This window comes from Trematomus bernacchii, unplaced genomic scaffold (genome assembly GCF_902827165.1).
Source record: "Trematomus bernacchii unplaced genomic scaffold, fTreBer1.1, whole genome shotgun sequence".
NCBI classification, from domain to species: Eukaryota; Metazoa; Chordata; class Actinopteri; order Perciformes; family Nototheniidae; genus Trematomus; species Trematomus bernacchii.
Genome location: NW_022987839.1, coordinates 2,867,147 through 2,891,159, shown reverse-complemented (window position 1 = coordinate 2,891,159; position 24,013 = coordinate 2,867,147). Strand labels below are relative to the sequence as shown.

At 42.1% G+C, this 24,013-nt stretch overlaps 2 protein-coding genes across 2 annotated transcripts in view; one reads left to right on the top strand and one right to left on the bottom strand.

Moving 5' to 3' along the window:
- Nucleotides 1-1,353, top strand: part of ak5 (adenylate kinase 5) — a 62,880-nt gene extending 61,527 nt beyond the window's left edge. The window contains exon 14 of the mRNA XM_034153152.1: nucleotides 700-1,353. Coding sequence (XP_034009043.1) covers nucleotides 700-765 — 66 coding nt within the window. The 3' untranslated portion in view covers nucleotides 766-1,353. The remainder of the gene's footprint in view (nucleotides 1-699) is intronic.
- A 503-nt stretch (nucleotides 1,354-1,856) lies between these two features.
- zzz3 (zinc finger, ZZ-type containing 3) lies at nucleotides 1,857-23,768 on the bottom strand. Its single transcript, XM_034153151.1, is given in 14 exon segments — nucleotides 1,857-3,408; nucleotides 4,000-4,100; nucleotides 4,660-4,794; nucleotides 6,855-7,004; nucleotides 7,889-7,984; nucleotides 8,318-8,419; nucleotides 8,928-8,999; nucleotides 9,676-9,788; nucleotides 9,917-9,949; nucleotides 9,952-10,063; nucleotides 11,441-11,579; nucleotides 14,630-16,346; nucleotides 22,667-22,724; nucleotides 23,725-23,768. Coding segments are annotated over 12 exon segments (2,850 nt in total). The 5' UTR covers nucleotides 16,282-16,346; nucleotides 22,667-22,724; nucleotides 23,725-23,768; the 3' UTR covers nucleotides 1,857-3,263.
- Between the last annotated feature and the right edge of the window lie 245 nt (nucleotides 23,769-24,013).

Below are 24,013 nucleotides of genomic sequence, written 5' to 3'. Positions count from 1 at the left end.
TTGTGTTTAGAGCAGTGCATGGAAAATGTAACCTTACCCTAGAAGAAAATGTGAATGCTTTTACTCTTTTTCAAAAGGGCTGCAGTTCAGCCTCATCTTGTGGATGAAATTAGTGTTACAACAATACGGTAATACAATTCTAAAAATGTACATGCAAAAACTTTGTTCTATTACCTGTTTCAAAGATCACTAAGAAATGTAAATATGATTATCCTGGCAAAGCAGGATTTACCGGTTCTTTACGTCATAAAAAAAGTCAATGTTAACAGGTAAATGGATCACCACACATTTTCTTTCTTCTGGGCTTCACGACTCATCTCAACTACACATTATTTTAACACATATTTTAGGCAGATGGCTCGGCTGTAACTCAGTGGTTACCCCTCTCTGTGTGGAGCTTCTTTCACTGACGTCTGCACTGTCACGAGGGTCAGCAGATTATCACGTACATTTCGTTCAGGCGGGTTTAACTGTCATTAAAAATGAGCCGTTTGAACGTTTGAAATGTGTGTGAACTTAAATGCCACCGCAGGTATTGAGGTCACCCGTGTGCTGTGAGCTCTGCAGCAGACTTTAGCTGTCCTCTGCTGCTGATGTTTGATGGGGAGCCACAGGAGGGTCCAAGCTCACTGGGACCCTGTTGCCCCCCCTCCCACAGAACCGCCCATGCTCAGACAGTGTTTCTCTCTCCTTCTGCAGATTGACGCTGAGAGGCCACCAGAATGCGTCTTCGCACAGATCTGCCAGGTGATGGAGAACTTCTGATCTCTACAACTTCCTCACCATCAACCCCCAAACTCTGCTGTCCAGGAGGTCCATCTGTGCAGACCTTCTCTCTCCCCCCCCCCCTCTCTGGAGACATCCCTTCACACAGACACACACTCTCTGAACTGCATGTCCCCCAAAGTGAAACCTCTTTCTGCTTTTCACACTGACGAAGCGCCCGGTTTTATCACGTTCTACTTCACATGCATTGTCTCTCTTACATCGACCTCAATATATGCTGCCGACTGCCGGAGCGAGCCGATAACTGTCCTGAATAAAAAGCATGGCCTGCTGTGACTGAGAGCATGTTTCAGTTGAATGTGAAAGCTGGCTACCAGAAGGAACATAGAGTTACCGCCGCGCTGCAGAGGAAATGTCAGCGTGTTCTCATGCTCTCATGCACAGCAACATGCTCTGTATCGTAACAAGCATGCAAAATTACAATCAAGATTTACTGCCTTTTGTGCGTCAATTAAAGAGCAGAGAAGAATTATTTAAGAATGTCTTTATGTTTCCGAGCTCATCGTGTAGGTGCTTGTTTGAGTCTGGATTTAACATTCAATAAAGCCAGTGCATTTGCTAAATTAAGGACTTTTGAGTTTGTACTTTGGGTGTGTGTGTGTGTGTGGAGAGAGAATGCTCACAGCTGATCCTATAGCGCCATCTGCTGGTGAGAAGATCACTACAAATGTGCTAAAATTATTTTAAAATGTAAAGGGATAACATCACACATAAATACATTTTGAAAATGTTAACATCTTTTTGGCAACACCTGGATGTATCTACATTACTTGCACTCTATAAAAATTAAGTTTTTTATAATAAATATTTGCAAAAATACAGAAGCACATATAGTCATTATTGGCAGATACAAGAGGTGATGATTTCTCTGTGAAAACTAGATATCTTCAAACGTCTTCCAACAAAACAGTCCAAACCCAGACATTTAGACAATCATTTCATAAAACTGCAGCAAATCCTCAGAGAAGGTGGATCCAGAGATGTGATATTCGAGTCATTGCATCTCTAAAACTACAGAACCAAATTTGGAGCCTTGAGTGGCAACAATAACAACCCAGGAACCACAGGTGTAGAAACACTATTTTCACATACTTTTATTTCCACGGTTCTCCTCTAGCAATTTTTTTTTTACATTATTATTTTTTTTTTTTTACATAAGAACAGACTGTTATACACAGATATTGAAGCGGGGCAGAGGGGGGGGTGAGGGAAAGGAGACGAAAACCATACCAAATGGTGTCTACTCAAGCACAACAAAATCTATGCGTATAAAACTGTGTGGGTTGTTCCACTGTGGAGGCTCCAACCACTACCCCAATTCTTTTTTTAAATAGATTAATAAAAATACAATCTTTTAAATGGACCTTTTTAAAGTGGACTGCAAAAATGAAAGAAGATCTAGAGGCATGATGACTGGATTGATAATGGAGGACGATGTGGGTCGATGGTGCCACGCAGGAAGGGAGGAGCTGTGGTTCAGAGGTGGAATTTCCTCCCGATAAACAAAAATGATAATGTTTAAAAATGGCACACAGCAACTAGCGCTGGCTACTTTTCACCATATACTTTTACACTCAACATGATCAACAACGGCACACATTGCGGGAGGAGGAAAAAAATAAAATAAACAGAAACGTTCCGTCCGCCTGCCTTCAGAAACATTTGCTCTCCGTGCTGTAGTGCTTCCTGTTAGTCATGTTTTAGTGGAGAGAGAGCAAAGGGAAAGGAAATCGAGATGAAAGTGTGTGTGTGAGTGTGTGTCAGTGTGTGTGTTTGAAGGGTGAGAGAGCAGCGTTGTGTGTGAGAGTGGTAGGGATGGCTCCAGTCTGTTTAACACATACAGGTGTGTGTGTGTGTTGTGTTGTGTGTGTGTGTGCAGAGCGTGGTATGTATCGGCAGAACTTCCTACAGTCTGCAGCCAAAAACAACCCCGCCTCTGCGTCACTTCTCTCGCAGCGACTTCTATCACTGCGACTCATAAATACTCAATCTACGGATACCTAGCTAGGACATTTTTCACTCTTGCATAACACGGAGACCACATACACACATACAAATCACTGATGTGTATCTTCACAGTCCGCTGTGACCACACATCTCCATCAGACTGATCTCCAGTTTGGGAGCAGCACAGGGAGGGGGGGGTGAGGGGTGAGGAAGGGGGGGATCGGGGGAAGCCCTCCTGGAGTCACAGAGCTCGGGAATGTCGGTGTGCCTTCTTGTTTTTTTTTGTGTTTTTAAAAATAGTGTTTCAAATCACAGATCCATTGAATAACCTGGCTGAGGTGGAGCAGGGCCTCCTTTGTGAGGAGGATCCAACACGGCCGCCCCACCAGCAGCAGCAGCTCTGCCCCCCCCGCCTGCCTTCCTGCCGGGCGGCGGGTTGAGCGGTGTTCTTACACTTGGAGGATGGAGCCATGCACAGAGAGGCCTGTGGGATATGTGGAGAGATTCTGGAGCGAGAGGCGCGGACCCTGTCATCTGTTGGCTGGAAAGTAGTTTGGGTCCAGGTAGTTGTAGCCCGCGCTCTGCGGCAGGCAGTAGTCCCGGTCCAGAAACGAGTCCTGCTGCTGCACCGGCTCCAGGTGGTGGTTCGGCTTGTGGGTCTCCGTCTTGAACAAACTGAAAGACGGGCAGTAAAAACGTGTCAATTGAAAGAGCCACTGAACCATAAGAAAAGAGCAGCTCAACCAGTTTGACTTCAAATGGGCTGTGATCATCCAACTGGACATATTTTCCATCTATACCCCTCTGAAATATCATGTATTTCTAGACTATAATATGATAAGTTAGAGATGCTGCAAGCCACCCTAAGGACTAGACTGAGCACATTTCAATGGATCCATATCAGATCAAATGTAGAGCTTCTTTGAGCATTAGGAAAAGTATTATTATTATTATTGTATTATAAATGAACCCTACCAGATGGTCATTCTTTCTTTATAAAAAACTATTAACGTTAAACAACGAGACAGGAATGACTGTTTATGGTTAATCCAGAGAAGTTAATAATGTGCTGCCATAACAAGGCGTCACTTTCAACATTGCACATAGACATTCAAACGGGAAAGTGACCACAGTTTGAACCATAAAAGCATCTCTTATGGTAGACAAATTATTATCGATTTTAGGTTTATATTATTGTTTTGTCCAATTCAAACTGCTAGTTGTTTTGTGGGCATTTTCTCTGGCGGCTGAGGAAGAAGATCTCACCAGTCGGAGCAGTTGGAGCAGAAGTCGACGGAGTTGTCCTGCGGACAGTCCTGACAGTGCCACCTCACTCCCTGGATGGGATCCATGCCGCAGACGTCACACTGCACGAAACAAACACATCTTCAGAACAGCATTCAACTATTCAATGCTATTTAAAACTCTTTCATTCATTCATGAATAACAGTGATCAGCAAACACTGGACAATAACATTTGAATGTCTTGACTGCCTGTCATCACGTCATGGATAAAGTAGTCATTTGGATATGGAAATACGACAGTAGCACTATAATATAAAGTATTATATATCCATCAAACTGTAACTATTTCCACTGTTTTCTACTAGTTCAACGCTTCCTCTATTTCGTTGTGTGCTGCATTGTGGGATATATAACATCCCATTAAAAACTGGAGTAACTCTAGGGGTGGATTCTGTCATTTTTAAAACACACTGTACCATGTTTAGAAATGTGAGAATGAATGCATAGTTGGCAACTGGACCCAAACGTCGTCCCTGTTGACCAAATAATAGTCTCTCCTGTGACTCAGGGTGTCATTTAGTTACCTCTCATACATTGAGCAGTGGTATCTGATATGCAGTAATATGTATAAAAATGTCGGTGTGTTGTACAGTACACAACAGAAGTGTGCAAAGTGTTCACCTTGAATCCCACGTGCAGCATCTCATCCTTGTCTTCGTGGATCTCCTGCAGCGTCTGTTTTTTCAGTCGCTTCAGCTCCAAAAGCTCTTTGTACTCGGGCAAGTTTCTCAACTCCACAGGTATAGTCTCTTCATCCTGAGTGTGAGGGAAGAAACAAACAAACATACATCAATATACACATACAGAAAGAAAAAAGACAGGAGACATGATGAGTGCTAGGCATCACCAACATGTTATTTTTTGCAAGTTGCACGTCGAGGTCTTGACAGGAAAAGGCTCTGTGAGAATCTGCAGAAGCATGAGCTTGTATAGACTCTTATTGCACTATGTTCTCTGTTGTATTGTGTTGCACTGTTGGAGGAGCCTGTGACCTAACTAAACTGGAGCTATGTACGAATGACAATAAAAGCCTTGAAACTTGAAATAAGCAACCTTTTATTTCTTCCTGCGAACTCGGCCAAAGTAAAGCACAGCGTTGTGAGGTGAGAAATGATTGCAGCCCTGTGTGGCTTTACTTCATACGGCAGTGTCGGTCGGAGGGTTTGTTAATGGCTGGTGGAGCAGCCTGTGTTCTCAGCAGGGCGCAGCGACCCCGTTTCACTTAAAGGTCGCTGCCATCAAAGGGTGGAGAAGGGAAATGTCAGCTCTGAGGTAATGGCGAGCATCAGGAGTCGCGCAGTTCAAAATGGAAATGGCTGGGTGGACCTCCTGCTGATTGAGCCGTTTTATACAGAACACGCAGCAGTGATTAAAGTAGGGAGAAAGTCACAGGCGTGCATGATCAAATGCCTTATTTCACCAAAAGGTGTTTAAATTAAAGAGGGAACAGTCAGGCAGGATGAAAGGGAGCAGTTGTTTTATATCATCTGGTGTTAAATGGATTGAAATAGACTTGTCAGGTATAAAGCAAGCTTCCTGTACACATAACATGCAGCTTTCCCCTCATTATCATACAGGTCACAGCTATTGTATAGTTTGAATGATTCATATATATTTTAAAGTGAGTCATACATATCTCTGTGAGCCTAAACTCTGCACTTTAATGTAGTTTACATGCTCATAGTTCACTTCCTCTGCATTACGTGCACATTGGTCTATATTTATATATTTATGCTGCATTGTTGGAGGAACCTGGGACTTAAGATTTCCATTGCTAGAACTACTGGAGCTGCTGTGTATATGACAATAAGCATTTGTATTGTATTGAACTTAGCACCTCATTGATCAATTGCACATGGACTGCTGTTTCCTTTAAGAACTGGGAGAAGTGTTGGGGAAAAACTGGTAGAAAAACAAGTCCATAATGAGAAGAGGGCACACCATTCAGATGGCTACGTTGGGTTTTATGAATATTTGAGGATACTTTTGTTCTATTGCAACGATCTCATTCATTACTATTCTTTGAGAGAAATCCAGAAATCTATATCTTATACTTGTATTAAGCTCCAGGGGACACAACGCAGCGAGAGACGGGAGGAGATTTGTGAGCTTGTGATGAGCTTGATTAAGCAGTAAAGTGCCACAGTCTGCTCGGTGATCAGTGACACGAAAAAGTCAGGAGATCAGTAACAAGATGATCTCCTGGGACACGTAAATAGGAGTTGGATTTGTGCAGAACGAGTACATTTGAAGGTCCCCTATTATACTGTTTTTCATCAATATATTACAGGTCTCAGATAAATACAAACATGTCTCTGAAGTGTTTGCCTCCAAATACCAAACAGATCATTGCAGCATCCCATAATCCCCTCTGTTTCAGCCCTGTTTCAAAAGTGCTGATTCTCTGTGTTACTTTAGATGAAAATAAGGAGCCCCTCCCCACGCCCCTCTGAGAGATATTTGGTTACAAAGAACACAATGGTGCTCTAGGAGGAGATTCAGGTGATAAGGTGGGGGGGGGGGGGGGGGTTACCTTGGTTGGTGATTGGCTAATGGTTACACAAGCCAAAACATCGTTATGACATCATGAAGTGGCCAAAATCTGATCAGCTCATTTTCAGACAGGTTTTTATATAAATGGATCAGGACAAAAAGAGAGAGAATCTTTGTTCCTGAAACTTCCAGAGTCTCTTTACACAGAGGGGACACATGTTGATGTAGAAGAGACATGAAAAAGTGGATTTTGCATAATAGGTGACCTTTAAATAATAAAAGGAAATCAATGCAGTTTAAGTGTTTAGCGTGATGTGACTGACCGAGTCGTCAGCAGAGGCGTCCTGAACGCTGCCGTAATACGCCGCGCGCTCGTCTTCTTCATCCATGTAGACCGGAGGCTCGTAGGAGGCGAGGAAGGTGGAGGGCCGGTATAGGTGCTTGTTGAGGTGGTGCTGCCTCTTACTGGACGCCTGAGGGATGAACAGGTGGAGTTACAGGAGCAGGCAGATTCAAACAGTTCCCTTTAAACTAGGGCTGCTCGATTATGGCAAAAATCATAATCACGATTATTTGGGTCAATAATTGATATCACGATTATTAAAAACGATTATCCATTTACTTTGAAAACATCCATTTATTGAAAAAATACATTTGAACAGTATGTTTTTAACAGTTGATTACCCTGAACTTTAAGTATAATTCAACTGAAAAACCAATAAAAAAAATAATAAAAAAATTATAATTACATTTTTTTTTTTAATAAAAATAATAATCGTTTTATTTCGATTACGTTGTTTTCGTAATCGTTGCAAGCCAAAATCGTAATCGAGGTTAATATACGATTAATTGCACAGCCCTACTTTAAACATGTACTTATTTTTAAAAAGCAACAACTGTGAATTATAAATATTTTTTTAATATTGGCATGGCTTGGCATTATGTGTACAATCAATATGATAATAAGAAGTATACTTTCCCATATTTATATATCTTGTGAGGCAAAAGTATGCAGAATTAAATAAGAAATAATGACACGATGCCCTTAGTTTATAATATTCCAATCTTATGTGTTATAGCTGACCATTTCTGGAGATATTGGCTGTAGAGATGTCTGCCTTTTTTCTAAAATAATCTTACTATGGTGCCCAAAACGTCCCAAAGGAACATTTTAAAAACTCAAGCTACTTCCCAGTTGCCATCTCCAACACTCATTAACTCACAAAAGAATAATCCAGATAAATAGCCCAGGAGAGAAGTGGTAACATGTCCCTTTTACATTCAAAAGAAAGCATTTTAAAACCATTAGTAACTCAGTGGGGTTAAGCGGTTTGGTAAGTAAATAACCTTTAAATACCTTTTTAGTGTACATGCACAGGTTGGGTGTTCTTCCAGGCACGGGGATACCAGCTTTTGTCAGTTTGATGAAGTACTTTTGAACCCTACTGGCCACCTGGAATGTTTTAAAAAGGAAAATGGCTGTGTTAATGATTTCCAACCGAGGAACAGCTGCTTCATGTAATTGAGGTCACGCAAGTGTACGATCCTGCTGCCGGCAGGGGGTCTCTGCCTTTTAGCAAAGACTACACGCCATGTAACAGTCTGTTTCAATAGTAAAAGGCGCACAGATGTATCAGTGCGAATAAAACACAAGGACACATTAGCAGGTTTGAAGTCAGGTGTAGGTCATTTTAAAAACATCATTTTTAAATGAGCAAACGACACAAAGCAGGTATAAATCAAACGAGCATGCATTTTCTTCAGTTGAATCGCATCTCTCCGTCACCTGTTTCGCTGTTCGATTGCCGAGCTCATCAGCGACCTTCTGCCACCGTCTGGACTCCACTTCCTCGGGGGGGAACTTAAGGAGAAGCTGCTCCAGTTTTTTCTAGCAAAAATATACAAAACAACTGATTAAAACAATGTAAAGACCATTTATTTGAGGCATGAATGATAATATACTGCATTGCGACATTAGCGTTTCATGTATTTCATATGATTTTATCACAAAAATGTATGTTTGATAGTAACTGGACTTTGGAGTGACCTGCCTCAGTGCTCTTTTAAAAAAACACTTTTTGAGAATGACTTTTATTTGATTTGATTTATTTTTGTATTACTGTTATTTATTCAACTCTCTTAGTTTTATACTTCTCTGTTTCACCATTTTACTTAGTTTGATTTACTTCCTCTGTTTTGTAAGGTTTTTATTTCATTTAATTCTTTGTATTGAATTGTGTTCTGTTTTTATGAAAAGCAATTGGAAATGTGCTATATAAATAAAGTGTATTATTATTATTATGAATTTATTCATTTTCTGAAATCCAAGTGAGAAACAGGGTTGTGAAAACAATATTATAATATCTGGGAAATACATCCCAGCATCGAACACCTACCTGCTCCTCCACCGTCCACAGCTGGTTGAACGTGTCAGACTTGTTCGGCTGAGAGATCCTCCCCCTGATCAACTGCCAAGAAAACATGAGTGACAGCCATGTTAAAAAATACAGAATAATGGACACTGCACCGTTTAAAAGAGACCCGTCAGCGTGACACACAAAGCCCGGCTGTCAGATGAGACTGGAAATGTGTCATTGGGAAAAACGCGGAAAACACAGTAACACTTCAGACTGACAAACACAATCCTGTGAGATTTCAGAGTGTAACCCTGGAGAATGCAAATGTGACGGCACACCATAAAACAGGCAGTTCAACAGAAGGAATCCAGTTGTTTGCTCAGTGCTTGGCGCCGTCTAATCCCAACAATCAATCAAAAGTGAAACCTCACTGCCTATACAGAGGTGTGGGGGAGGCGGGCTCCTCATGTTTCCATAGATACCATCTTTTGTGCTCACATGTGCTGCATGCTTAACTCTCCCGGCGGGTGAGAGTGGGGGAGAGGAGGCCTACGCATGTAATGAGGTAACAACGGGATGATTTGTAGGCCAACCTGCAGGAAATCTGTTACTCACCGGCTATAGATAGAAACGGATGGAGCAGCATCTGCACTAATGATATACTGGGAGACAATCTCACACGAGAACGAACGAACGAACGAACGAACGAACGAACGAACGAACGAACGAGAGAGAGTGTGTGTGTGTGTGTGTGTGTGTGTGTGTGTGTGTGTGTGTGTGTTTTTACCTGTGCTTGCCTGCTGTTCTCCAGAGCGTCACTAGTGGGCAGAGACGAGTACATGGTGGACGACTCTCCTTCCTTCTTGGGCTCTACTGGACTATTTGGTCGGGCAGGCAAACCTGAGGGGGAGGAAAAGAGCAGAATTAGTACTTTTTAAGTGGAAGAAGAATCGTTAAGTTGTTCATTTTGATAATGAAATGGGAAAAACTGCATACGCAAAGACAAATCATACACGGTGTAAACATGCCTTGGTCAAAGATCAGCTTTAGCCGCCTGGTTTGCGCTTCTTGTCGCAGAACTCTCTCTCAAAGTCGCTGAGGCCTGAGGTGTACTGATCCCATCCGATGTCAGGGAGCTGCACGACTCGCTGAGGACGCGGCAAGCCCAAATTAACCTGAGGGACACAAGGAGTGGGGGGGGTTAAAAATCCATTAACAAAAACATGGACCTGCATCAAGGTTGAACATGTGACAATGCATGAGAAGCAAACACTGCAAGACAAGTGCTTATGTTTTGGGACATTTTTCTACTTTTGTTAACTATGTTTTGTACTGATAACTTTGTGCTTTTATAAAACACAAACGCCAGGCATTGCTTAACGTAAATCAAGTTGTCTGTCTTCTAGTGATTTATAAATCTGTATTCAAAAGACTGGGTTGCTGGCCTCCATCTTTACACTGAGCTTTTCAAGACTTGATGTTCTTTTGTTTGTATGCACAATATCCTTCTCTCTGCACACAAATGACCATATGCTAATGAGGGAATATAACATTTAAGCAGGTCGTCGCTTTAACACGTGCAGCAGGTGTTCTGATTGTATTCAGTGTTTGCATTTACATGAGTGGACAAATGTACGAATTCATTTCCCTTCATATTTTATTCATGAGCGTTCAGAACGATCTAGAGAGAAAGGTGGACAGTCTGCACATCCTGTCTCAGTTGTGAACAGGTGCAGAACAGAATCTGAGTCATACAATGGAAAAGGAGAAGTGGTCTGCACAGTGAATTATAAAAAGCTCCCAAATATTTATTCAAGCAGCGTTTCAAGCAGCCAGGTATCCCTCAGGCTAAAAACCTAAGAACAAGAACTAAAGAGCCACTTTTAAGAAAGACGGGACTACACGTTAACCTAGACCTTATGGTCGTACGTTTTGGATTGCATTAGTTTGTACAGGTGTAGCAGTTAAAACACAGCATAAAATAACTCCTTTTCATCAATATATTATAGGTCTCAGATATATATAAAACATGTCTCTGAAGTGTTTGTCTCCAAACACCAAACAGATCATTGCAGCATCCCATAATCCCCTCTGTTTCAAAAGTGCTGATTCTCTGTCTGTTACTTCAGATGAAAACAAGGAGCCACTCCCCACGCCCCTCTGAGAGATATTTAATAATAATAACTTTAATTTATATAGCGCCTTTCATAACCTCAAGGTCGCTTTACAAGATTTTTTTTTATTTGGTTAAAAAGAACACAATGGTGCTCTAGGAGGAGATTCAGGTTACCTTGGTTGGTGATTGGCTAATGGCCAAACAAGCCAAAAAAATCGTTATGACATCATAAAGTGGCCAAAATCTGATCAGCTCATTTTCAGACATGTTTTTATATAAATGGATCAGGACAAAAAGAGAGAGAATCTTTGTCCCTGAAACTTTCAGAATCTCTTTACACAGAGGGGACACATGGTGATGTAGAAGAGACATGAAAAAGTGGATTTTGCATAATAGGTGACCTTTAATAGCTATTCAAACTTTGCTGTTTAGTTACCCGTTTCTGCAGCTGCTCCACAAAGCTGATGGGATCGGCGAGCGCCTCCCTCTGTTGCCGCGCCAACGTCTCCAGGTCCAGGATGGCCTGTGTTCGCTGGGCCTCGAGGACCCCGATGGTCTGCAGCAGCCTCTGGTAACTGAGACGCAGGGGAGCCGGTTAGACAACAGTGGGAGGGAGGGACGGCTTACATTATTCAACCTGACACTCGCGATGCTGCAGTGCATCAAACTTTTAAACCCCAGACGATGCATAATTCAATCATGGAGCTGAGGGCTAAAAGCTACTACAAGAAGCTTTTAACATGGATGCCTGAAAATGACCCATATATGCAAACGAGACCATCAGTAAGAAGGTTGTCTGTTTGTAGTCATTTTGTATGTCTGTTCCAAAACCTGATTCCCAGACCAGAGGAAGCATTTGTTTACATGTTCACAGGCCAAGCTTTGCATGGGAGTAATAGTATGTTATCCAGAATTATATTTTTGACGTTTTGTGGCTATGGTTGAAGCCGGGCAGGGTTAGCAAAGAGAAGACCAATCGACCAAAGAACAAAAAGAAAATCACGAACCAAAACAAAAGTCAACCTTGGTAAGTCATTCAGCAGATGGAGAGCATTTGCAGATTTTAAAGGATTCAAAACAGATCCTTTCTAAATAATATTTCAAAAAAATAAATTGTGAGATGTGGTTTTACATCACTATATAAATGAATTGTTGATGGCTTAACCAAAACAAGATCAGTATCCATATGACGTCGGTGGAGCTCATGGAAACACTGCTAACTTTGTGCACCGAAGCCACAGAAATCTAACCAAAATGAATGCTCCTTACAGTTGCTTTGAGTCATTGCACAAGAAATGAAACAGATTCCAATCCTTTCCACTTATTTTGCAAAATACGCATTTAAAAAAGGCATTTAGTTTGCAAAGAAAAATATGTGTCTCAAACCAGCTGCTCCTTTAGCAAATAATCAACACAGCAACTCATCTATTGCAACTGCAGAAGGTACATTAAAGTTCAAGGGTAGGAGAAGATGCACTTAAACCACTGCTCGGTAACTGAGCACATCACTTCATAGCAACAGCGAAACCTTTGCATGACAAACACTGGGTTTTGCGGCGCTTGAGGAGCCGTCCACGCTTTACAAGTCTGACCTTTCCTCTCACACCCTCTGGGCCACAGAAGAGCTGCAAACTGAGCTGTCAGTGACTAAGTGTGCTACTGACGCAGAGGAGCCACAGTGAGCACGGAGCAGGATGAACGGACAGGAATGTGACAGTTTACTACATGGCTATAACCTAATGCAAGTGCTCAGAGTGGATCAATCGCCCCCTAACAGGACATGAATGAAAATCAATGCACAGGACAGAATTTATTCAACAGCTGCTGTGGTTTGAAAATCCTGTAAGCAAAACATTCAAACAAGTCACCGGTGCTTGACCTCATATCCCTTCATTAGATACAGACACCACCCTTTTACACTAGGTGAAGCTCTGCTGACCTCGTTCTGCATCACTGAGTGCGGTAAAGCTGTAACGCTGCAGCCACTACTGCACATTTCCTGTACTACAGTCACTCTGACTCAAACGCAAGATCTCTGCAAAAGAAAACAGCAAGCATGCCGCCTTCCTCGGATGAACAGACGATCCGTGTGTGTATTAATCTGTTTACAGGAAGTGAGGAGGACTTGGCGCAGCTTCTCCGCTCTCTGGACTCCCGCCAGGTGTCCGAGGAAAAACCTGGTGTACCATTGCCACCTGCTGGGCCCCAATACCACTGGAAACCACAGGGTACAAATAAAAAGCTGGCTCGAATAAAGTCGCTGCTTGAAATCAGTCGAGGGGACTGTGTCCAAATGGACAAAACTGCACCATGAAAATAAAAGTTGTTCTGTAAAGACATCATCAATCATGTCCGTGTCAATTCCCCATATTCAGCAAACCCTAAAATGCCTAGTCATGCTCCCTTAAAAATGACTCCTTGCTGCATTGATGCGAGCCTTCAAATACTCCTCGCTCAGCAGAAACTAAAACTTGGCACGTCACAGAAACTTGGAATCGGAGAGCAGTGAAATCTTACTCTGAAGCCAGTCTCCAAATGTAAAACATTGACTAATATCGGTGTCAAAGACAAAGGGACCTTAGCTGCTGCACCCGCCACCCCCCCCTCCTCTGAAGATACATCCTGACTGAGCTCAGCATGGGACCTGTCCACCATCATAAACATCCCATCCTGTTTGACAACTGACAAAACAACTAGGAACAAACCCACACCGAGGAACCCTTTTCCTGTCAAATAACTCATCTTACTGCGAACAGACAGATCTGAGGCAATCAGCAGAGTCATTTTAAAATCCAATCTCCCTAGGATATGGAAAGCGGGCAACTGGCAGCAAGTTCACACAATCACAGCTCTAGATAGAAGGTGGAAATGAAACGCTTAAAAAGTGTAAAACCTGAGAAATACAGGAGCTATAGTTAGATGCTCGCTGATTCTCCCATAAACACCGAGAAGAAACTACAAATAACTGAGATAATGAAACATGCGTTGGTGCCAAACAACCTCATAACACTTCTACGTGCTGCTTCCTCTCATTTGTTTTAGAAGATAAAGAAGAAGACATTTATCCCCCAAGTGGGAAATTCAGTTTTTGGAAAAGAGGGATTGCCGTTTCAAAAGGGCAATATTGATTTCTTTAAGATTACTTTTCATTTGAACTTCTGTAGCTGTAGGTCAAGAACAAATAAATGATCCTTAATAAGTACAACCCTGTCAACAATCAGAGATATCAAAGAAATCAGAGGGGCAGGAAAGAATCATTGTATTCTGCAACATTTAAGATGTCATCTCTTAAGGCCTCTTGATGTATTATAAATGTAACATTGTTCAAATATAGTAGGAAATAGCTCGTAACCGTATCCAACCTGAGGGGTGGTTCAGAATCATTCACTTCTAATGATAAATACAAATACAAGCATAGTCAAAGTTTTGGACACAATAAACTGCTTCCCTAAAATACTTCAGCACTTTTAAAAAACACATTTTTAACACAAACAAATCCTCATTAACTCGGAAGTGACTTCCTTCAAAGCCAAAGAGCAGAAGTAACGACCACAGAACACAGCGATCAACATGTGTGAGAGAGATGAGGAGGAGAGAGCATAATCCCCCGGGAGCTCCTACATACTCTTTGTTGTGTTTAAGAGCCAGGTGGTCCGATTCAAAGTAATACACGTCTGGCTCCTCCTCCTCTTCCTCCTCCTCCTCCTCCTCAGCAGGCTGGCTCCTCGTCACCTCCCTGCTTTGGTCCTCCTCTTTAGCCACCACGGCCACAATGTCCTCAGCCATGGAGACCGGCCCTTCACAGGAGGGGCCCACGGAGCCTGAGGGAGCAGGTTCCTCCACCATAGGGCAGTCCTCCTCCTCCCGCAGCTCCACCTCCCCCTCCCCCTCCCCCTCCCCCTCCCCCTCTTCCTTCAGGGGACCATTGTCTCGAGGAGGAGAGCTGAGCTTGGAGGAGGAGGCCTTGCCACCGGTGGCTGCCCTCCTGGGTGAAGTCCGCAGGGTGTATCTGTGTTCATAGAGCTCTGTGAAAGAGGGGGGCGTGCTGGATACTGAGGGGTTGTACCCGGGCTCTGTGGGGGAGGGGGTTGTTGCTAGAGGGGGTGTAGTTTCTCCTGAGTTGTTGATTGGACTAATGTTCATGTTAGTGGAGGAGGTGGAGGAGGTGGAGGCAGTGGCTTCCTGCAGCGGTGTTAGTGGCCGGCCGTTGGTGTCGTTCTCCGTCTCGATCACCTGCTCCTCGTGGGAGACACACGACGGTTCCCCCACCACGTCCACCTCCACCTCCACCTCCTCCACCTCCACCTCCTCCGCCACTATCAACTCGGGGACAGGGTCCATTGGAACAAACGTTGGTGCAGGTGAGGCTGGCGACTCCCCTGAGCCAGAGACCTCCACCTGCAGAGGGACAGAGTTTCTACAAGGCACAGCGGGGTGGGGGGGTGAGGGAGCTGCCGTCTGACTGCCGTTAAGCAGCAACGGGGTGTTGGAGACAGAGGGGGGGGTCGCACTCGGCTCTTCAGTGAGTGCGCTGGGTTCCTCTGCTTTATTCTCCTTGAGTCCATTGGAGGCCTTGTGAGCATTGGGGGGCCGAGTTGCCCCGTCACACTCCTCGTGTCCATCCTCTGCCTTCCCCTCCGTCGGCTCATCTTCCTCTTTAATGTGGACAGGTGAGGCCGGAGAAGAGTTTTGGCTGGGGAAATCCTCACAGCTGTTGTCCTTGCTAGGCTCCGGGACAGACACTGGACTGTCAGATCTCAGAGGCTCGGGGTCCTCGTCGTGTCCCTGAGACTCTGCGGAGCGGGAGCACCGCTTGGCCCTTTTGATTTGAGAACAGGCGTCCCGCGAGCCCTTCCCTCTGTCACAGTTCTCCAACTTCTCAGGACTAATGTCTTTTTCTAAACAGGATACGCTCCGTTTCCTGGTGCTGTTCCATTGCTCCGCCTCAGCCGGAGAAGCATTCGAGTCAGTCAACTTTTCCTGCAACAAGGCCTGTTGCTGGCCATCCTGCGGAGCGTCCTGCTTTGCCTCGTGCTTGGTGTCCTGCTGCGAGTCCTGTTTAACGTCCTGCTTAACGTCTTGTTTGGTGTCCTGTTTCGACTCCTGCTTGCCGTCCTGCTTCTTCTTGGGCGAGCGGGCCCTTGGCAGCGGAGAAACCGAGGTGTCCTCCGGCTGGGCGATGCTGCGGTTCCTGAGGGTTCGACCACAAAAGTTCTCATCCAATCCATTGAGCCCCACTGACGACCTTGTGACACGCGAGGAACGGGACGCGGCCATACTACGGCGGGTGCCTACAGTCTCCTCATCCTGGTGCTCTCTCCTCTGCAGCAGAATGTGGGCACCTGCAAAACAAACAGATACATGCATTACATTAGGTCCAAAACATAACTGAAGAATGCAAACATTTACAGCTGAATTAACACATCATGACACTACCTTTGCAACAACTATACGTTTGATTGGTGCCTCTTGCTAGGCATGCTAAAAATGAATTCATGAATGGAACCCGGGGGTTTCAAACAAAAGCGTTCACCGGTAGGCCTTTGTTAAATATGGCCTGGGTTATTGCTCAGCTCAGTATTGATTTATCCTGTCATTGTAGCTAAGCAACACCTTCTGTCCAGGGGCAAAAGTAGATGTCTTATCACAGGTCCGTACGGAAGAAGGTGAAGAGACAAATCATTACGCAATAAAGACAGATCTCATTTGTTGCTGCTGGGATTGACTGTTCTTTCTCTAGCATCTATTTGGGAAATATTGCAGCTCATATATACTGCTGCAAGGAAATGGCCATTTAAGATATTATATGCAGCAAGCATGCATGACAAGGGTAAAACAAGAAATGTGTTACAGACAGTGCCTCGAATACAGGATAGATTGTGACAGATACTGGAAGATTGTTGCTCTATAAATGGGTTGATAAATAATGTTGAAAAAAATGTATTATGTGAGACCTCTTGACATAATTACTATTTTGTTACTGTATGAACGCAATGCATTGGTGACTAACAGTTTGTTTTGCTATATTCTTTATTAAACAAAGAAATAAGTAACACTAGCAGGTGCTTTTCTACTAAGTCTAAGACCTTAACACACAGGCTACGTCCCTTCGTTAAATTTAGTACACCTCTTTCCTGTCCATCACCCATACTATACAAAAAAGAGAATAAAGCCTGCAAAATAATCATTAAAAAAGGCCAGATCTTTAGCCTACAACACCAATCACAGTCTCTTTTCATTTCACAAATGTCACAGCTTGAATCTCATCTGTATGTGCTTGGTAACTCCGGAGATAAAGGTGACGGCTGCGCAGCGAGCATTTTAAACAAGGAAAAGCCCCTAAAGCTGTCAAGCAGATGACTTATAAAAAAAGGGTAAAATACCTGCATCGAAATCAAATGTGTATCTATGTTTTATTGAGGGCATATTTATCCCCTCCCCGCAGAGGTTACTGCTTGTTCTGTCACACAAAGAATAGATAGTGGTTGACTGATTTCTGACACAGAAGCAACACTGTAATGCTTGCACCCAATTCAGCAGAGATAACACCGCAGACAGAGGTTTGTCATCTCACACTGCAGACTGTTTATCTCTGAATAGCAGGTGTGCCAGAGGACCAACAGGCTGCAATGCTTCCACCATTTATCAAAATGTACAAACATTGAAAAGCTCCAACAACAATAATCCTACACAAGGCTTTACAGGCTTAGAGTTTGGACAACCAGAGGAAGTTGATTGTCATGTTCTAAACCCCTGAGGCAAAAAGAAAAGGCACGACAAAGATTCGCCTGAGGTATTCCACGGATGAAGTGCATTTCTGTGCATTTTGACCAAAATGCTGTGGCTTACGGTGTAAACGGGAACAATAAAACATAATGCTACCAGGTATGCTAATAGGTATTCAATTCTGGAAAATGTATTGTATACTAAATAATCCACAAATACCAGGTAGCCTTCAAGCAAACACAATTCACTGTAATTTCACTCCTTTGCTTTTCTCAAAATGAAAACACTGTTGTTATTGAGGCAACTTGATTCACTTAGCTTATTATAAGCATATACATTACAGACATTACATTACATGTTACTTGTTAGTAGGGCTGTGCAATTAATCGTATTTTAATCGCAATTACGATTTTGGCCTGCCACAATTACGAAAACAACATCATCGGAAAAAACGATTATTTTGCTTCGCTTGGTTGTGACAGTGCAACATATTTGATCTAATTCATTTTAGTCTAATTTATTTGTATTTATCATATTTACATATGTTTAGTAGCTTGTTGAAGTGCGCTCCAAAAATATTTGTTGATCTTGTTTATTGGTATTTATTATTTTGATATTATTTATTTAAATGTAAATATAAATGTATCATTTATTTTATTTATTTTTGTATTGGTTTTTCAGTTGAATTATACGCTCAGGGTAATCAACAGTTAAAAAGATACTGTTCAAATTATTATTAGTATTTGTTTTAAAGTTCAATAAATGGATGTTTTCAAAGTCAATGAATAATCGTATTTAATAATCGTGATATCAATTATTGACCCAAATAATCGTGATTATGATTTTTGCCATAATCGCACAGCCCTACTTGTTAGACACTTTTATCCAAAGCGACTTACATACTCAATACTGTGGGCAATCCCCACAGGAGCAATTTGGGGTGAAGTGTCTTGCCCAGGGACACAACGACATGCTGACTGCAGTGGGACTCGAACTTGCTATCCTCCGATTAGAAGATCAGCGCATTAACCCACTGCGCCACACGCCTCCCTACAATTGTTATAAAGCTTATACGGTTTTTTAGTACTTTGATTCTGTCCATTGCATAAAGGTGAAGCAGATGCAAATCAATGTATCAAAACTAATATGTTGTGACTAAAAAACTGCCGTAGATTTCTCATTACAAGGTAGGAGGGCACTCTGAGAGCCAAGGCCATTTCAATAACTGAAAAAGAATGCGTGTATCCAGTTTCTTTTCCCATTTGTCTGGGACATTGAAAGGAAATAAACAGATTTTCTAACAAAACCCTGCTCTTAAAGATTAAGCCATCACCAGCTTAGCCATTGCACTTTCCTTTCAAGATGCATACTCCAAATGGTCCAGACCTGAAGGTAATGCTACCCTCATGTCCCAGGTCAAAGGTTGGTGGTTACCTTCGTCCCTTGCTTTGTTACTCTTCAGAGCTAATACCAAATGCTTTGACAGGAGCCTTCTCCACTGTTCTGTAACAATATCCTTCCCCCTGCTGTCAGTGGAGACATCACATCAAATATTGTTTTCGGCTTCACGAAGAGATTGAATAAACACCTCCCCAGCGTGAGACTGCAATCCTCAAGCTCAAGGACTTTAAATAAAAAAACATACACGAATCTGCTTCATATATATTCCTCCCGAGTAGCTACAGATCAGCTATGGGGTCTCCTAATGGTATTCATGAAGATTGGTTTTGCTCGAGGAAAAACAACTGGCAACAAATATCCTCGAGATAAAATAATGAATCAAACAACAGATGACAATGAAAAAATGTAATGTGGTAAAGGTCATTATAAAGTGACTCAGTGGAATATGATCTCACTTGGTGTCCTTTTGCAGAAAATGACAAATTAGAGAATAGATTACAGCCATTAACAATGTGGACGTGGTGCTTATTTATATTCTTTTCAAGTACATTAATCTGTGGCCCTGTCAAAACAGAGATTCGTTTTAAAAGCTCCTTGTTGCTATTTCCGGGACAATTGCTCTCCTCCTACACTGTGCTAAGCTAACACAACAACAAGTACATGTTGATAATATTCCTTCATGGGGCAAACATAATATTCACCTGGAACAGGCACTACCACATGCACAAATTACTCGCACTCCGCGAAAGACTCCAGCTGAGAAAGCTAATGTGATTTGTCCATGCATAAAATAAGAGAGAGAAAGAAAAACAGAAAGGGGGGAGTCATTCAGACTGAGCACTCACCGTTAGACTCAAAATCGACTAAACTAATTAAGTCTGCTCATCTGACCTGCTGTCAAGAACCAGAAAACTAATCATTATTTTTAAATGATCAGGGGGTTACCGTATGGCTTTATGAAACATTTGTCAACACGTCCTTGTCCCGATAATCCACACATTGTTTTCACAGCTGACAAAGCCATTCATAAACAACTAATGCTGCCTTCAGGTGCCTGTTGGAAACATCACAATAAGCTTTGCGCCCATGAAACAATGGAAAGCAAGTTATTACTCTAATCCAAATACCTGTTCTAAGAGTAGGCTCAAAGGAATTTAAAAAATGAGGCGTTGTGTCAGACATGTCATAAAATAAAGAGTTTAAAAAAGGCCTGTTTCTTTTAAGTCCAAACTCTTAAAGTACATATGCGACAAGAACTTTTCATTTAGGGAAACAATTAACAAACTGGCTATAATTTTTCTTACAAATGTAGTTTTATTGGCTATCGTGAATCAGAATCAAATCATGAATCACAGCTTAGCTTATAAACGTAAAAGAAATAGATACTGTTGGCCACTGGTTGAAATCCTGGAAAAGGATTTTTTTTTTTACAGTTTTCTTCTTTAAATTCCCCCATAAAATAGTGCACGTTTTAACTCTTTTTACCCCTATAAAGTTATTCAAATAAAAATAAAGGTATACTCAGAGCATTGTTTTGGTAGACTGCTCATAAATCATGTTAAAAATAAGGCCATAATGTCGGACAAGAGGTCACAGACAGACATTGCTTTGTTTTATAGGGTCAAAAGCCAAAAAGGTTGTGAATAAGTGCTTCAGACCACAGAGCAGCATTTGATTTGTGTTTTCACTTTACTGCTGGGTATGTGACAGAGGACAGTTACTGATACAACACACAAAGGTCCTTTGTGTGTTTATGTTGTGTCACATTATAAACATTTGACTGTGACTATTCAAAAATATAACAGCAAGTTTAAAACTATCCCTGGCTGACAGAAACTATTTTAGCATTTTGTAGTAGAAGAGTTTAAAAATGTTTAAGTCAGCAAAGGGGCAATTTCCAGTAGCAGGGTATATGCAGGAATCCTGAAGTCAGATGTAATACCTTTTAAGACCCTTCCCATACATTTTAAGACCTCATCGCCACTTTGAGTTCTAACCGGTTACATTGGCGACACACTTTACCTCACATTTACTATATACAGTATTGATTGTCCTTCCTCCTTATCTTCCAACCATTTGGACGCAAACTTGCATTTCCTAATAACGATGTTGTTTAACAACCGGCGTAAACGGACCTTCGCGCGCTATCAAGCAGTGAGCGTGCGATGTCCTGTTCAGATGACGTCACATCCAACGGGATGCCATAAATAAACTACACAGAATCACACTACACACCTACGCAATGATTACATTCAGGCACACTGTAGAATACAACCGCTTTGGACAATTTATATACTTATTGAAAACAAGCTACGAAATGTAATACCTTGGAAAATGCTGTTTAATACTTTTTAATAGCCTTAATTTTTTCGCTAAATTGATTTATCAACTTTTAATACTTTTTAAGACCCCGCGGACACCCTGAGTAGAGCACAGTAAACGATAAACATATATAAACACCTTACAGCTGAAACTAAAGTCCACAGTTACAATCTATTCATAAATATGACGTATTTTGCACATACCATGTATTGCACGCCCCCAGTCTATGTAATAACATAACATCCTCTCTTTTGTATGTCTCAACAGCTTCTTGTGTGGGGTTTTAGTCACAGGAATAAATGACTTTAATTTAATCGTTTATTTGGTAGGGACATTGCACATTAATGAACACTTAAAACAATAAATGTACCAAGTGTAAATATGCCGGATTTAGCTTTGAGCTACTTTCCATCCGCAGTCCCTACTTTCTAACTGGGTTGTTTGAGATCATAGAACATAACAAAACACATATATTGTTCCTGTTATTGATTTCTGAATTTCCATCCCAAAATCCAATAGAACAACAATGGATACTCTCTAATAGTTGGAAAATAGCTCTTGAGCAAGTTCATCAGTCTCAACACAATGTTTTGATTACAAATGTCATGTTATTGCTCATTAATACATGGTTTAAGCATAGTTATATCTGTGCATAGTAGCCACATGGTTATTGTTTAGCTTTTGCCCAGCTTTATTGTCCTTGTGCTTAGCTGTGTGTTTATTTCTATGTATGTATATTTAGAGCACCAAAAAACCTGAGTCACATTGAGTGAATGTACTAACTTCTGATCCTGACAAGGACAGCGTATGCTCATAGGCAGCAGTTTAAACATTAATGTTGAAGGTGTCATTGCCTGAATATGTTATGAGTGGGTGCAGCTACTCAGACAGACAGTACCCATGTGTGATTGTAATTCTCAATCAAACCACTTCCTGTACTTCACTAAGCATGTGTTAGGTGAAGTTATGTTAACACGTGCTGATTACTTTACTATTATCAAAACAGACAAGGATTTACACACGGGTCATTTGCTATCAACAACATTTTATGGCTGTAAAACCCAGTTAATCATAAGCAAACACACACATACACAACACACCTTACTAGCTCAGTGTGATGAACACTATTGTTGGAGAAGCAGCTAAGCTAACACTTGAGTTTAGGGTGAGAAATTGCTTTTAGGAGAGAGGAGCAAGCTTTGAGCCGGTTTACCGTTTAGTTGGGCAGTTCATCTCGGTTGTTGACCTGTAGTTCAACACTTCCACAGGGCCTATTGGCAACAAAAAAATCCACGAAGTGTTGTTGGTTTACATAACGAAAAGAAACGCTAAAATCACAACATCCCAGCTCATCAGCTGCCGAGAGATAAAGGTCTAAAAAGTTGAATGCTGTTAATCCGGAGACTAGACAGCGCTGCAGCTGCATGTGCCGCCGGCTGGGTTAACACTAGTTTACAGCAGGTGAACTCTTAAGTTTGGGATAAAAACCAAAACAGTCAGTTCATGAAGCTGGGCAGCAGGCTACATGTTAGCAAACAACTTCCAAGCGAGCGTTGATGGACCTGGACGTTAGCTTGCTGTTTAACGGACTAGCCTTAGCTAACTAACTTACCGTTAGCTTCCAGGGCTAAATATATCACATTAACGCTTGAGACACCAAACTGCAGACTGTTGCACCCGTGAAATTCACATATTATCCGACACGCTTCCCGTGACACCCAACAAACAAGTACACAACAGTATACAAGCCTGTTTTGTTCTCCTCATGAACGACTAGTTAGCCAAGTTGGCTAACGTAACCTCTGCTAGTTATCCCATAAACTGCATCGTGCAGTGAAGAATCGTGGCGGTTTGTTAGCCCCTGAGAGAGCGACACTAACATGCTAGCTAAACTAGCCCGACAACTGATACAGTCATTAAGTCCACCAATGATACACAAACCAATGGAGGGGTTCTCTACTAACATTGTATTACACCGAGGTTTCCAGTTCACACACCGACAGAAGCGACATGATTAACAGCAGTGCTATAACGGTAGTTAGTAACCAGTTAGCAGCTAACCACGGCTAGCTGCTGCAGCCGAGTAGAAGCTAGCCAGGCTAGCTGATTGTTCCGCGCATAACTTTGCCGATGTATTTGTGTACTGCGAACAATGCCGGTCAGACATTTCTGGAGGGTTAATAAATTAAGGTTTTGTCATTTGTTGTAATACAAGCAGCGAACTGCAGGCATACTTCTAAATAGCGTTTGTAGCTTAAGAATTACACATACCTCACTTCCGTAAATTTGCTGCACGTTCGGCCGCAGCCATGTTTTCAATCCAGTCAACTAGTCGGGGTGTGAGCCGACTCAACCGCGCTCTCAAAACGCAACACTATACTGTACATTTCTGCCCTGCCAAGAGTGCAACCGGGCAACTCTTCTCGGGGTCCCCTCGTTTATTTAACCATTATTTATTGACAGTTTTTCTATAATGGAAAACACATAGTATAATTTACTTTTCTTTTATATTTATCCTTGTTCCTTATCTAACGACCACTATAGGTACCCAGCAGAAATG